At 37.7% G+C, this 16,611-nt stretch overlaps 1 protein-coding gene across 1 annotated transcript in view; it reads left to right on the top strand.

Moving 5' to 3' along the window:
- Positions 1–5,769: 5,769 nt before the first annotated feature.
- ADGRG2 (adhesion G protein-coupled receptor G2) overlaps positions 5,770–16,611 on the top strand; it is a 44,749-nt gene continuing 33,907 nt past the window's right edge. Inside the window, exons 1-2 of the mRNA XM_010176805.1 lie at positions 5,770–5,887; positions 9,747–10,364. Coding sequence (XP_010175107.1) covers positions 5,770–5,887; positions 9,747–10,364 — 736 coding nt within the window. The remainder of the gene's footprint in view (positions 5,888–9,746; positions 10,365–16,611) is intronic.

The following is a 16,611-nucleotide window of genomic DNA, read 5'->3' as shown; positions in this document are numbered from 1 at the left end:
AAAAGTGCTTTTTGGCATCGAGGTCTGTAATGGAGAGCCATGCAATAGCATATTACACTCATGAATCCACTTATATAAACCTTACAGATTAAGCTTATACTTTTACACTAATCTAGGGGGAGATCTGTGAGTTGAACTGAGAGCAGACCTTGGCTTTCACACGTTGGGATTTGTAAAATAAAATAAAATTTAAAAAGTCTTTCTAATACCAGTATCCTACAGCAGTTGAAAGATTAAACAAAAGAACGAATTTCTCAGAGAGTTTTTCCTCCTGTTTATTTCTGTTAAGGACTGAACCAGTGAGCTGTGAGTTTTGCAGAAGACTGGTGTCTGTAACTAAGTGACTTGTTGCTCTCTGTAAACCAACTTATTAAAAAGTGAAATATTTAACACCTTTGAAAACAGTAAAGATTTATGTCAGGAGGATGTGTTTGGAAGGTTCTTGAACTAGCTCCACACATTACCATTGCAGCCTTAGAAAAAGCTGGTGTTCTACATAAAGTAACTAAATTTTGTAGAACGTAATATGCTTTGTTTTACAGCCTTTGATAGGCACTGGAGAAAATGAATGAAAACCAAGCTATTATCAGACACTAATAATCCTATTACTGTTTTGTGGAAAAACACATTAAATAAACCCCATGGAACAACATTTTTAAATCAGTGGTGCTCCTTCTGCTGTTAAGTCAGTGAATACTGTATGTGCCAAAATTCACAGTGACATAAGACTTTCCAACATAAGTGTCCTCCCTATTACATCTAACTTGCTTCAGACAAAATTTAAAAATAACATAAAAATTTTACTACATTTTGGTTCCAGTTTGGAAAATATAAGGGGCTGATGGAAGGAGTCTACAGTGTTATGTTTCTGAAAGTAATTAAAGGCATCAAGATGTTCTCATACTTGGGCAGTATTTGCCTTTTATCACCTGGTATAGATTTCAGTAACGCCGACTGTCACAGAACAGCAGCCAGTAGCTTACTATTCGTTGTTACCCCCCTCCTCAGCAGTAAATTCTATAAATACGGGATTTTTTTTTTTTAATTAAAATCCAAGATTTTAATAGGAGATAATACAAAAGTAGACAAAATAAGCCTCAAATACTATGGATGAAGTAAGTGTGACTTGAACAAAACAGCTTGAAATGCAGCAGTAGACTGCATAGTGAGAACTAAATGATTGATTGCTGGAAGTCATAGTTTCCAACATATGTTTCTGTTACTGACAGTTTATACATTGGCAGTGAGAAGCTGCTCTGGCTACAACTTGGCATAAAAGAACTAATAGTTTTTTAAATTTTAAAGACTGCCAGTAAATAGATATATTCAACAGGAATTGTAAAATTTGAATGTATTTTTCAAAAAGTGATTTAACAAAATATACTACAGTACAGAGCAGCTGCACTTACGTTTTGCACTTTCTTTGGCTTTAAGCCTGTTGAAAATATATCTACTGTAAAACAAGGCAAGCAGTGGATTAAGGTAAGCCCTGTATCTCTTGATATGTCACCCGTGGGTGCACACTTGGAAAACAGTCCACATTTCTCACACTGCACTTGAAGTGGAGCTGCATCGTGCAGTCATCCTTGAGGCTCGTTGCAGAGGCATAGACTCCATCTCCTCTGCCTCCCATTTGTGTTTGTAACACAAGCCCAGTTTCCTGGTTCACCTCAAAGTCCTTTCACGGTGGATGCCTGTGACTGACTAGCTAGCGGAAGGGCTTTAAACATCAACTAATGTTACTCGTCTTTCAGAGGTAGAGAGCTGGGTACAGCAGAGTGAACATGGTAAAAGGCTTACAGGCCTTGGTTTTAACAGTCGTCTTTGCCTCCTCTTGTAAGTTGCTGTTGGCTTACTGACCTTCATCCCTCCATTCTGCCTGTCCTTCTGCAGCAGGCTCCTTGTCACCATGTTTGTCTTGGTCAACCTGTTAGATTTCAGTAACTTCTCCTGCAGAAACTCTGTTCTTTTTAGGCAGGTAAAACTCCCATTGTGTTGAAGGACAGTTCCATCAAAAAACTAATAAAATAGCATGACATAAGCTAATTAATACTAATTATAAGAATACAAACTCTTCTTTATATAGAATCATAAAATGGTTTGGGTTGGAAAGGACCTTAAAGATCATCTAGTTCCAGCCCCCCTGCCATCAACAGGGATACCTTCCACTAGACCAGTTTGTTCAAGCCTCGTCCAAGCCATATCATCTTCCTGTCTTTGTTTCCAATAACATCTTTAATTTCGAGAGAACGTGATATTAAAGAAGAGCTGCAACATGTATAACAGAACATACAAACCAACCATCTAATTTTTCAAAGTATGTTTGTTAATTTAAGAAAAGTTCTATCAATTGTAGTTTCAATTTTTAATTAATGACATGGTGTGAAAAGTTGTGAAACCTGGGTACCAATGCTACAGGGTTGTCACTGGTAAAAAGAGCTCCCTTAATGGAGAGCAAAAAAGAGGGAACAGATTTATGCCTGAGCCCTTACTTTCTATTTTCTGAATTTCTGTTTTATCCACTGGCCATAAAGAAAAGTAATTTATTATCTTCTACTTCAGACAGTTAGCTGTTTCTAAATAAAAGTGACTCAATTGTTATTTGAGAATAGTAAGTGAGAAAGTAAAGACAGACAGTTATATCTTTACCTGTAGACTGTGCACAGAATTCTTTCTGACACTTGGGTGGTTCAGTTGTGCTCAGAAGCTGTTGTACTTGATTAGATCTGCTTGATTGACAAATGAAAATTTTTCATCGTACTGCAAAAACTATGCAGATTCATGCTGAGCTCTCTGAGTCATACTGTGTTCATCTATTGTAATGAACAATAAAAATATTCATTTGAACACATGAACAAAATAACAAATGAAAAAAATTACTTATGCCTAATTCTATAATGTCCACAACTATATATTACAATTACATTGCTTTTCAGGATGATTATTAAGAGTAGAGCTTTAGAATCCCAATTTAAAGAAGGACTTAAATTTAATAGACACATAATAGCCCAATGTTTTGGAATGTATCCTATGATCGTTATTTCAATAGATAGGATGAAATCATACTGTACATCTTGCTTTTTCTTTAAAAAAATCTTTAAAAAAGATTTAGAGGAAGGTCTGTTCAAACTCCTCGGGGCTACATAGTGCTCAGGCAGAGCTGGAGTCAGAACTAGGTATTTCTTGGCTCCTGCCCTCAAATTTAGGCTCCTGGAATGCAGTTGTTATTTCTGGTGGATGGGGCACTAAGGTGATTGTCTAATGAGATCTATCAGACCAAATATGCTTGATGGTACGGGAGTAAACCTTTGTCCTACTCAGCTCATTTCATATATTTCCCTTTGCAGAACTGAGGCTTAAGGTGGAAACTAAATGCAGGGAACGTAGGAGCATACTGAATCAGTGTAATGTGTGACAGGGCAAGCAGTTTGCTTCAGCACTTACCAGCATCGATGGCTAAACTTGTGAGTGCCGCTGAGTGGTTTTGGGCTCCATCCCATTCACATTTCAGCTCTCGATGTCTAGGTACTAAAGGCAAGGGATGCTGGAATTTGTGCTTGATTTGTTGGAGAAATACATCACTATAGATAAAAAGAAGAGCTTTCCCCATAAAATGAAGGAATAGATGTGCAGCTTGGTTTTGCTTGGAAGTGACCTAATTTGAGACTAGACTGGGAAGTGTGAATAAACAAAGAAAGGAAACAACTTTTGGATGGCCATCTCTCTTTTAACCCCAGTAAATTATATTGCTGATGCACAAACCTTGAAGTTGTCAAATATATTTACTCATGACAGTTTTCATTGTCAGGTTCTTAGGATAATTAATGTAGTTCTGCTACTTAGTTTACTGACTGAACAACTTTATTAATACATGGTTTTAAGGCATTCAAGAGAAGCAAGCTCAAGACAGGTTTGGATATGTTTCCTGTGAATCTCCAGAAAGCTAGCCTGCCTGTGGGATTTCTTGCTTTTTTTTTTTCCTTGTCTTTGTGTGGTTTTGGTATGTTCCTGCATAGGATTGTGTGTATTAACTATGTCCATTGTTTTAGCATAACATTTATTTTCTCTCAGCTTTTGTATGCTTGATTTTTGCATTCCTTTTGTCAGTAGCCTTTCTTCCTGCTGGTTAACATCTGCAGCACCCATGCAGATGCCATTGACGATGTTGCCACAGTTTGATTGTTATTTCCTTAGTGTATTTCAATTTTAAATGTATCATCCGGAATCAGCAAAGTGGAAGCAGTATGCGCCATCATCCAGATGGGTCTGTTCCAATGCAATCAGTATGATCTTATTTTTCTGCTAGAAATAAGGCATACTGTGTAATTATTGAAAACACTGTCTGGCAATCATGTTGCAGTGCTCAAATTTTTAAAAAGCCTTTGCTTTATGTTTTCTATATTACAATGTTATATGTGTATAATTTCTTAGCATGTGCATTTAATCAATTTCCAAAATGTCAATTACCCAGTAACTTTACTGTTTCTCAGTTTATTACTCTAGCACTTTTCTTGGAGAGTTCAGCCATAGTAACCATTTTATACTAATAAATATTTACATTAAAGTGAATTCTTGCAAAAAATATATTTTAGCTGTAACCTTAACACGAATTTATGACTCCAGAAAGAGTTCACAATTTACAGTGCCTGAAAAGAAGGGAACCTATTGCAGCCTTATACAGCGTGTACAAAAGTGCAGTAAAGTTTGTGAGTGGTATGAGTGCTCACCAACACATTCACACACTCATCGAACTTCTGATGGCAAATTTAAACTTCTGGTGTCATGCAGAATGCTCTGGTCTACCATAAAAGATAAACATACATTAAAGATAAAAAATACATAGTGTTTACTGCTTTGCATTTGTTTCAACCATCAATTATAGAATCACTTGTAACTATGTATCTCTAAACCTTTTTAATTAAGACATAATGCATGCAAAAAGCACATGAATGTTTCACTTAACATTTCTTGCAGCATGCAAAATATTCAGAAGATACACATTTTCGAAAAGATCTCTTTAAAAAAACTGTATCATTTCACAGAACATTGTCTCTTCCAGTAGGAGGCATTTTATTTTTCCACCACTATGTCCTATTCCTCACATTAGGCAACCACTACTAGGAAGAAATGTGAGCAAACCAAGTTTTCATTGGTACTCTCCATGAACTTGTGGCATTTCTCATTTTTTTGCAGTAGCTTCTTGCCTTGAGAGTAAGATGAGGATCGGGAGGATCGGGAATCAAACTCTTGATTCTTCCTTAGGAGTTCATAGTATTGATATTAAAATGTCAGGTGATAGAACCTGTGGGTAGGGGACTGAAGAGATGCTTTCTATATACTTACTGAGATTAACAAAGCTTTTGCATAAGCTCTCCAAGCTTGCTCTCTGGCTGCTTTTGGGTTTTTTTGTTTTGTTTTGGTTTTTTATGTGTGGTTTTTTGTTGTTTGTTTGTTTTTCAAGTGTTGAAAGCCTTATTTGTGCAAGGACTCATGGGCGTGTTCTGATGTATTTGTGAGTCTTTGGAGAATTAGAGCTTGAGTGGGGTTTTGTTTTGTTTTGTTTTTCTTCCTTTCAGCAAACATCTCTTTCTTTCTTGGTGACTTGGCAACATACAGAGTGTTTGTGCCTTTCTGTATGATGTATACCCAATAGTATAACAGGGTTAAAAAGATTTACACTCTTGGGTTGGAAATATAATTTGTCATAAATACTGCACACCTGCACTTTTTCTAGTCACTGTGGTTTATTTATTTGTTTTTTCTTTTAGAATGGTTGCCTGGGGAAAACAGCACTGCTGTGTTGGCAGAATACAGGACATTTTCTTGAGATTCAGGATTGTTCTAACAGTCCTTTTACTTCATTTGTTCCTAGCTGCAGCAGGCAAAGGTAAGACAATTTTTTTCTTGATTTATGTAGCGTTGGTATTCCAGATAAATAGCATCAGTCTTGATGAATGGGACATTTCAATATATTCAGACCAGGCAAGTTTCTGCCCTCTTGAAATCAAGAGGAAAAACTGTCATTAACAAGAAATGAAATGGTTGGTTTCTTAGCACTTCGTATATACAAAACCTATGTTTACAGTGTTTGTTTTCACAAAATATCATCGGTATTAACTTTTTTCCAGCTATGGATGAGGAGAGAACGTAAACACAATATGTAATAACACAACAAATTAGTTTCGTGCTATTTTTTTGAACTGGAAGTGTTGCTATTTTCAGAACGTGTTGTTAAATCTTTTACACTGCTCTTAATAAATATATTAAGAACAATTTGCATTTCTGAAAGAGGTTAAGTGCCTGAATACAGCAAATGACATTGAAAGGTCAGTCCACAATTACTAGTGCATGGAGTTTCCTTGACTCCAATTTGTGATTTTTGCTTATTTTTCTTATTCTGGAGATGTTTTGAGCATTCTTTCTACTGTGCTACCTTTTTTGTGCTGTGGTGATAAAGGTATGTTCATGGCTAGGTTTCTGAACATGATTTGTATTGTCTGGACTCCAGGGGACTAATTGTAAGCCAGGATTTGGAATGCCGCTGTCAGAGCACAGCCAGGTACAGCTCTTTGGTTCTGTGGTCAATGGTGGGCTGCAGCCCACAAGTACTACATTACTAGAGAAAATAAGCGATGATTAACTCCAAAAGCTTTAAAGTAATGTCATCTCCAATTACATTGCATCCATTCACATGAAACAGACTTAGCCAAGATGATGTTGATAATTAATTTAATGCTGTACTGCATGTGTTTCACTTGGAACAGCAAACTGCATTTTCTGACTCTGGCTATGATTTCTTTTATGGTTTTTCATCATTCTTACAGTAACCATACAGAATTTTCCAAGCCTCTCTTGTAACAATTCAGATACTATTAGTTTCTATTCTCTTAACTTTGGCACCCCTTTTTGGCATAGTTTTTTCGTTGTTTTTTTTTTTTAAATGTTTGAAGGAAAGTGGGCCACACTTTCCAGTTTCCAGAAGAGTAGACCTCTCTAAGTAAACTCTTACAAGTTTAAATTAATTCCTCAGGCCTTGCATATTTATCATCAACAGTCTTTTTGAATAATACAGAGCAGACTAGGAGAATCATCAGCAGGTTTGATCTAATTTTGCATAATTTCTGTTGGTTACCTGCCTTAAGACCGTTTCCAATTGCAAGTTTATGTCCACTGTGGCTCCCTTGACAACTTCATAGTGTCAGCTCCGCTAAAGAATGTAATAGGTTTTTCAGCCCTTTAATGAATTCACTGTTGGCACATAAACACTGATTTAATGCTTAACATGAAATCAAGACACTCTCAGAATTTTTTCACTTCCAAAATCAAGTCTGCTGATGGTACTTCAAGTTTTGATTAATATTTTTGCTCAGGAATGGACTTCCAGTCTTCCAATCTAGATAGTTAACAGTGACTTCAAGTTTTGAAGCTATGTCAGGAGACTTCCTTAACTGGTCACTTTGGCCATCTCTGCACACCCAAGATTGCTTACAGGAATTTTGGAGGGTGTACGAAATGTGCAAGTATACTTCTGATGTATACTCTCTGAGGAACAGTAGCTGCATCAAATCTTTCAAAACCATCAGCATAATAATGAAAGACTTGAGCAATTATTTTTCTTTGGAGAGACTTTGCAAGAAGTGTTGGCATATAACTGTATATCTAGCTAGCTGTTTCCTTTATAAAATCAGTTTCCTTATGATCTGTCCAAACTGGAAGGTAGAAGATCTATTTTAATTGTAGTAATCCTTTTACTAAAAAGGGTAGGTACATTTGAGTCTGTATCTAAAAATCTTCACTTCTGTGACACTTCCACCTCCCACCCAATCTTCCTCACCCCAGCTTTTAAGTCATGTTTTGAAAACTAGTTTTCTGTGCTGAACTGTTCTTAGCTGAGTATACCAGATTTTGCCTGTTAGGCTCTGACAAATGGCCAAACTTGGTGAGTGAATTCATGCTTTAGGGTTGGGCAGAGGGGAAGTAGTTCTACTGCTTGCTGTTGAGTCAGTTGTATTTTTATTCTCCTTTGCTGTAGAACCATACTAAGTATTACCTGGCTATTCAGAAACCACTGTCTACTAGTTAGGGTTTTCACCTAATTCAACCTGTATAGTATACAACAAGAATAGTTATCAATGACTTTCCATGAAACTGGATTGATATATTTTGTGTTTTGAACTTTTTCTGATAGCTTGTACCTATGAAGCTGCACTTGGAAGTTAGGAATGTCTTCCTGTTTTTAATTTGTTGCTATTGAAAAAGAAATTTGAGAGCCCTGTGGTCCAGAGACAGAAAAGATGAACACATTCCTGATTCAGAATTGTCCCGATGAAAGCTGGTGCTCTGGTTGGTTGAGAAGATCACAGAAGAGCTGGTTGTGACATTGACAGCTAACTAGAACTATGAATGTAACCTACCTTGTTACTTTCCAAGGTGCCTAGAAATTTATCTTTTCATGGGGGAGCTAATGGAAAAGCTTTCTTCCTATATTGACCAATCTTTTCCTGCTGTCCAACCCTGACCGATCATGATCAATCACATAATACTTCTGGAGGGTACATAAAAGCTCTGCATATATTGATAAATAAATGCCTCTTTAAAAGGATCAGTATTGTGTTCTCTTGTACTGGCTGAGCATCCACCAGGTTGTTGCGTTTTTCTGTAGTTCCATTTCATGTCCCATAGGAGTTTTTCTTAGTTTGGATATATTTTCTTGCTGATGGGTGCACCATAAAGCAAGCAGTCATGATAATGATTGCATGATTGGGATGTGCATTTTTCCACAAAATAAGGGTCAGCTCTAAAGAGCTTATATCTACAGCCACAAAAACCTGTACTTTCCTCTACTGCGACAGTGGAGGAAATGAAGTACCTACAAGAACTTAACAGTTATGATCAAGTTCCATGGCATTCCCTGGCACTACTTGTTTTAGCAGCATTGACAAAGCCTGATACCTTGTTTGGTGTAGTCAATTTTCTGTTAACACCTAAAATTCTATTTGCTGTCACAGTGGAATTCCAGGTTGCCGTCATCTCAGTGCCTTAGTAGCTTTGAGATTCACAGAGCAGATGTCTCTGCAAGTAAATGCCCTGGTAGAGAACAGGGAATGGGGGCTGGATGGGATTAAATCTAAAATAAACCTGTGTCTCCAAAACACATTTCCTGAAATTGCTTAAACTCATTCTCTTCTAGAATATGGTTATTTTCTACCTTTCTTGCTGAAACTCTGCCAGTGTGCAGCAGAGGATTTAAGAATCTTAGGGCTGGAAAAAAATGGCATGGAGAAGCATAATCTTGTTCGGAGAAGCAGCATGCAAGGCTGGAACATGAGAAGGCAGTAAGGGCTATAGTTCCTTCTTCTAGTTCCAGTTCTGTAGTTTATCCAGTGTCTATTAAATGCAAAATACTTGTGCAGTTCTGGGAACAGGAACCAGGATCTGTTCTCTTTTTGCCTCCCACGTGTCGTTTAAGAGCTGCCCTTAGAGAGCTACATGGTCATCCTTTGACTTGTGCATGAGTTTTACTTCCAAGCTTTCATGAGCAGCTAGGATTTAGTGACTGACTCCCAAATTTGCTGCTTCCCCACCACAAAAAAAGCAAAAGAGAAGGATACAACGTTGTTTCTTAGTGTGTTGTTGAAACCCCCTAGGTAAATGCTTTGGAACAGTGCTGTGTGGAAGAATAACATTCATATAGATGATCCTTTAAAAAACAAAATAATTTTACATATCACTTTTTCTTTATGTAGATCAGGAGGATTTCCTAGGACCGTATAAAGCTGTCTTTAAGACTCCATGTGAAGATCCTTGGATTATGTCACAAAGAATTTCTCTGCGTCCCTTGAAAGAATTCATTGTCTGTGTGCGCCTCAAGCTATATTCCTCAAATAGTCCCTGGACAGCATATGTATACAGTCAAGAAACATCTCACAGCAATCTCTCTGCAAATAAGTATGATCTTGGACTTACAGGAGATCATGGCAAATTGGGGATATGGTTGTTTGGAAATCAAATAAATACAACAGAAAGACTTCATGAAAACACTTGGAACGAAATATGTATCCAGTGGAAAAGTGAAGACGAGGAGATGAAGTTATTCATAAATGGAACAAAAAAACTAAACAAAAAACTTACTGGGAAAATTAGTTTCCCTGGAAAAGGGCGATTCTTACTTGGCTGTTCAAAGCTGCCAGGTGCAGCTGTGTCGCCTGACCTGGGTATGACTGGGGAGCTCTACATGTTCAGAATGTGGGATAAAGCAAATATAAAGCAATCTCAGGACTGCAAAGATAGTGGTGTTATACGCTGGAGAAAGGAGGATTGGGTCTATAATAAGACAGTAGAAGAGGATAACTCTTTGCCATGTGGTAAGTACCATTGCAACCCTGTTTTTAAAATTGTATTTTTATCAAAAGTTGATCTGAATGTATCTTACATTTCTGGTCGAGATTTTAGAGTCTTTGTCTGTTGGTCATTTCTGGCTAAATGCTTAATGAGATCATGTGAGGATCTGCAGGTTTCACCAGCTTTTATCCAAATGTGAAAAGCATAGCAGCAGTCCTTTAAAGACTTTCAACTTGCTTCAACTTGTGTGTCTGTCTACTATCCAAGTAATGGTAATGAGAGCAGGATGCATTAAGCCAAAACTCCTTGGAGTATTAGGGCCTCCTGTCATTCTCATCTTAAAATAATTAATTTATACATCTTCTACTGAGGGAGTAAGTATAAAGGAAAGCATTGCTGGTCCTCATTTTGCACATTCTCGGACCAGAACTTCAACAAGTGCAACTTTTCATTGCTTCGCTAGCATGTTACACCGTCTTTTGCTGGTATGGTCTACATCTGTAAAGATTACTGGAGACTCTGATTTCTTCTTGTTTCTCTATCAGTAATATCTTCCTTTATTAAAATGGCAAAATGGTTTGTCATACATTTCTCAAAATGGCTCTCTGCCCTGAAAAAGTACCATAAAAAAGCTTTAAACCAAAACAAAGCAAGATTTTATTTTCAGAGAAATTGAGTCTTAATATACTTGAAATGGAGTTAAAGCAAGAGAATTATCTTTCTAGCTTTTGCTATCATATCAGTTGACAAGAAGGACAAACTTGAATCAAGCTTGTGTGGGATCCAATTTATCAACCATAATAAATGGTATTACCCTTTAAGACCTTTAGAGGTGTTAAGGTGACTACTCAATTGGTTCCTAAAATTCTTATATAGCATAGATGCTTCAGTGAAACTTAATCTTAGTTTTCATCACATTTATCCTTAAAAACTGTACCTCTTATTACATGCAGACTAAAAAATATCATTTAGCTGTGTAATGTTATAATCACTGTCTAACTGGGTAGATTAAAAGTGTTTTAGTAAGGGCATTAAAGTAAGGTGACTGGATTTTTTTTTCTGGAAGACAAAGAAATCTGTCCAACAAACCAGAACTCATGGAGAATGCCTGTAACATTGAGTCATAATGAATGAAGTGCCTCTGCTGGCCTGATGCCGCAGTTGGGAACAGTTCTTCTCTTTTGAGTTGTGTGATCTGGGAGGCGAGCTGAAGAAAGGATGTCTTTTTTCTGCTCATGTGTGTCTGTGTTTTAAGGAACACAGTCCTAGGGCTGAAAGGGGGAACATTCTGGCTACCAGACAAAGGTTTGGTACGAAGAAGGTCTGAGAGAGATCTGGATAGTGGGATAAATCAGAGTGGAACATCTGGTTATCTTTCACTGAGGCACAGAAAGGACAACCTTCTTGTTTTCATTTCCAGTACTTTCTGACCTGAATGTTGAGCATCCTTGAGCATCACAGGACAGCTTGCTTAGGCAATCCCCAACTCCAACCCCAGCTGATTAATGATTTTAGAATTAGTGATTTGGCAGCTTGTGGAATTCTTTGTCTAACTTCAAGAATTCTCTAGTGAGTGTGTAAGATGCATGCGTTTCCAGAGCTCTGTTACTTAGCCAAATTGAAATTTAATTATGCTGACAGAGGTTTGTTTCAGAACAGAGGGCATCTCTACTTTCAAATGTAAGTTATCTCCTCTAGAAAACTTGGAAGAATAACAGCTTTTCGAAGAAAAGTTCACTGGATTTTTTTTTAACAGTTTATTTGCTTATTTTCAGGAATAGATTCATTTTAGATGATTGCCCTCCCCCTCCAGCCTGTGAAAGGCATATATTTATCAAATTTCAGTCCAACAATTAAACAAAAACAAAGCATTGACAGTAGGACCATGTAATAGTCAGTGTCAGGCAATTTTAACTGATGGTGCCACTAGTCCTACAATCTGATTTCTTTCTATAAGTTCCTCTGTACATCTGTGTAAAAATTATTTTATTTGGGGGACTTCTCTGTTTTTTGTTAAAACAGAGGACTTTGAGTAGTAAGTCTTGAGAAAGATCTGATTTTGCTTCCACAAAGAACATAACTGCTGAAGGGCTAAAACTTGGGAAAGGGCTATGCCTCCTGTGTAGCCACCAAAGGTGAAAAGGAAGTGGTTCATTGCAATCATAATTGTGCCAGAGGGTAAGTTTCAGAATTTTTTTTAATGACCCGGTTGGCATTTTGTGCCTACATAAAACAACAGTTTGTAAAATGTTCAGTCAAAGGTTACCATGATTTCTGTGATTTCTGCTTTGCTTAACCGCTCAAAATCGTTGTGCAGTGTAAGCCATTATCTAATTGGTGTCTCACAGACAATGATGCACTCCAATAATAAGTCTATATTTATTTAATGTCACATCATTAGTTTATATGTCCTTACCTCCTTTTCCCACCTTTCTTTTTTGGTGGCTCTTTAGATGTTTTTTCTTTTGGTTTTTATTTTTCTAATAATTATTCAGATTACTAAAAAATTATTTAGTTTTTTCTTAACCATATGAGGTGTAATGAGGACCAGAATCCCAGTTCTGGTAAGATTTACACACATGCTTAGCACTTAAAGGTATGCTTGACTTTAACCAAGTGGTTTGCTCCCCAGAAGTGGGATGAGATTACCTTTGCAGTAGCTACGTATCTTAAGCATCTGAAGATTGTAAGAAAGGACATCTGACTGCTTCCTAGTTTGTGGTGAGGGTTGATCTCATTTCTTGGGCTAATGGAACTTAGCAATAGCAAACTTTTAGATCTGACTTAAAGATGCAACTCTTGCTTCTTCCAGTCACAGGCTTCTGGTTCTCCCCTGCTTGGTGTAGCCATTGCACGCTGAGCAGGTGTAAATACTGCAGGTAGAGCCAAAGAGGGAGGGAGGCCCCACACATTATGCGTCAATAACCTTCCACTTACATTCCTCAGGTTCCTTTGATAATTCCCCTTTTGCTGAGAATGTGAAGTAGCCTAACAGCTGTGAGATGGAGAAAGAGTGCCACAGATTGAATGTATCTCGCTTTAAAGGTCATCTCCTGGTATTTAAATATGTATAAGTGAAGAAAGATGTGCTCACTGTTCCAAATGCCAACTTTGGAAAATTTCTTTATCTTGTCCCTTGATGAATGATTCCTATTTAGCTACATACTTTAATGTGGACAATATGAGTGATATCACAGTTATCTCTTCATAACCTATGAAAAACGTGCACAAAGTATATAAAGCTCTGGTTGCTTTGAGAGAATACAAAGACACAAAAAAATAGGTGAGTTTAAAATCCTCAATGCTTGAAAAGAAACTTGAGTCATCTGTGAGCACCAGCTCTTAAGTTGTCATTTTTACATGGGATATTTGCAAGTTGCCTTTAATAATAACTTGACAACTGGAAGAAATGTGCTGTTTAAACATTAATCATTTCAGTTACACATTAAACTGTAACATTCTTAATCCAAATATAAATATCCAAACTGTTACACTGTGCATTTATGCAAGGAGCACAGAGATGATGTGATATCTTTTACAAATTTAAATGAATAAGTGAAATAGAAGATTTATGGCATAACTGTAGTATCACTGACAGTAAAGCACTATCATCTCATTTGTGGTATCAGTGCCCTAACTTTTAGCAGGAGTCCAGTGCCTGTTGCTTTTGGTTGCATTTTATTTTCAATGTCTATATTGTGGCATTTTAGATTTTCCTAAACTGCCCTGTCCAACCTCCAAGATTAAGGTGTTGCCCCCTCTTTTCCCTGTATACTTTTCATTCCCAATATTGCTGAGCCTCCTATCAGTGCTGCTGGAGGAGGTTTTCAGGCTTGTGGGAACAAAGCAGTTTAATGTTGATGGGAGAAATGGGATGTGACCAGTACCCTGTCTGACTCTTTTGCCTTTGCATGCTCAAGGAAGAGGAAAACTTCAGTTTGAGCTGTTGTTCTAATTTGCAAGTTTGGGCAATAGGAGGTATGATTTGGGCTCATGTATTCCCTTTTAAAGACTTCCCAAGCTCTGTGCACTCATGATGACAGGATCAGTTTTTCTGAAAGGGAGGGTGGAGTCCCAAGGCTTTACCTCCTCAGGCAGAAGATGAAAGTGTAGCTGCCCCTTATCCACTCATCCACTCTGCATCGCAGTCTGTTGGGTACCAAAGTTTGGGCCGTATTGTTATGGTTACTGAGCAGATCATGAAAGCAGGAGATGAATTATTTGCCCCATTACTTTTTTTTTTTCCTAAAACTGTAAGGACAAAATACTACAGAAACCCTTAGGAGCTCTTAAAGGAAGTAAATGTGACGGGGAAGAAATACCTAACTCTAGAGTGCCTATTTGATGAGTCATGTGCCACTCTACTTTGTACCTATTAACAGAATGCATGTTTGACCTTCCCTTTCTTTGCTCTCGTTGCCTCCCTCTTCTGTGATATCAAAGGAAGTAGCTTTTTGGAAATAAGCCTGCCAGAGAAAAGGTGATTTGATTCACCTCAGTCTCTAATGTACAGCTTTATACAAACAGAAGTTAATACAAACAGATAAAACCTGTATTTTTAACCTAATTTCTTAAAAACCTGTGGAACATCAAAGCTGAATTAAAAATACTGCATCTAAATTTTCTCTTTAAGAATACTAAAATGAACTGGCCAGTGTAAGAGACTGATGCGAACAAGCACTTTCACCATTTTCTTAGATTTGCTTCTGTCCAATAGCAAGTGATAAATCATCCTTTCTTCCGTGGTGCCACTGCTAAGAGTCAGGGCAGACATGAGGTGTTATGAGAGGCACCAAACCATGAAATTTAAGATTGCACTTAGTTTTATCCCATAAACCGATACAGTGTGCCTCAACATCTAACTTACATTAAAATTGAATATGAGAATTGAATGTCGTATTTTTGGTGCTATTTTGAAATTTTGCTGTTTGGGCTACTCAGTTTTGTTCAAGAGCGAGTCCTGCTCTTGAACATTTTCAGTGTTCGAGAGCAGGCATTTCATCTGGCTGTATCCTAGTAACACTGAATACAAATGGATGGTAGTTGCTGCACGGTACTGGTAACTGATGTAATACATACTCATAATTGTTGCCTGTGAGAATGTTTAGAAGAGAATTTGTATAGACTTAAAAATGCAGTATGGAATAAACTTTTCAATGTTTTGTTTTTTTTTTTTTTTTTTTTAAACCAGAAAATGATATTATATATCTCTTTGGAATGAAAACTACTTTGGCATTTCTGATGGGAATTTTTAATGCAAATCAATTCCCCTGCCTGAATCAGTTGAATTTTTGGTGAAAAAACTTTCAGCACTAAGTTTTACTAAGACATCTATTTAGAAAATCAAATTTTTATTAATTTCCTGGTATTTTTGTGTGTATTTGTAAGTCAAAACTGATCTTATCAGCAATACACAGTCGTGGTTATCTAATGCCATTCTGTGGTGTCAGCCAAGTACTGTGGCATAGGGAGACCATATTACAAAGCTTACAAAACCACCGAGGTGCCCCTTGGGATTCTTCCACTCAGATTCTGCCGTTGATCTTTGTGTGAGAGCTGCCATGGTTGAGGGTACCTTTAGTTTGAAAGAACAGTCCCAGATGATCATACAAACTGTGCTCATTTTTAGCGTGGGTTTTTTTTTTTTTCAGTTAATACAAGTAAAATTTTAGGCACTTAATTTCATAAACCTGTCATCTAGGCCTCAGAACACGAGTCCTTAAGTGTATGTTTTTCTGCCAGTAATGTTGTCTGTGCTTTTACAGATTGCCAGGGCTGCTGTCGCTTCTGAAGTGTTCAGTGCCTATTTTATGTCTGGACCTGACTAGAAAGCAGCTGCCCCTTGCGTTCTCTCACCGTGTTTCCTGAGAGACGGAGGCCAGCAGGCACAGCCCTTTTCGCTGTACCATCCCCTGCCCCTGCACACCACACAGACTGGGCAGGGTGGGTGTCCCATGTGGAGTTCACTACAGTGAAGACTCTTTTTCTCCTCCTCCTAAGAAAGCATTCTAGTTGCTGTCTCGGGCTTGCTCAAAGGATGCTTTCTGCAAAAGTTTAAAAGTGATCGTGGAGTGTTAGGTAAAACAGTCAGCAGCAGCAGCACTGTTCCCCTGAGATAGAGGAGGAAGAAGCATCTGCCAGTAACTTGTTCTTGCATGATGGTGCTGTCTGCAGCCAGGTTCTGGCTCCTTCTCACTCCTCCACCCTGGAAAAACAAAGTGCTTCTGGCAGAGGGGGTTGCCTGAAGACAGGTAAATCGGAAAGGGTGTT

The sequence above is a fragment of the Antrostomus carolinensis genome, unplaced genomic scaffold, assembly GCF_000700745.2.
Source record: "Antrostomus carolinensis isolate BGI_N321 unplaced genomic scaffold, ASM70074v2 scaffold12311, whole genome shotgun sequence".
NCBI classification, from domain to species: Eukaryota; Metazoa; Chordata; class Aves; order Caprimulgiformes; family Caprimulgidae; genus Antrostomus; species Antrostomus carolinensis.
The sequence above is the reverse complement of the archived record's forward strand: the minus strand, read 5'-3'. Positions and strand labels throughout refer to the sequence as shown.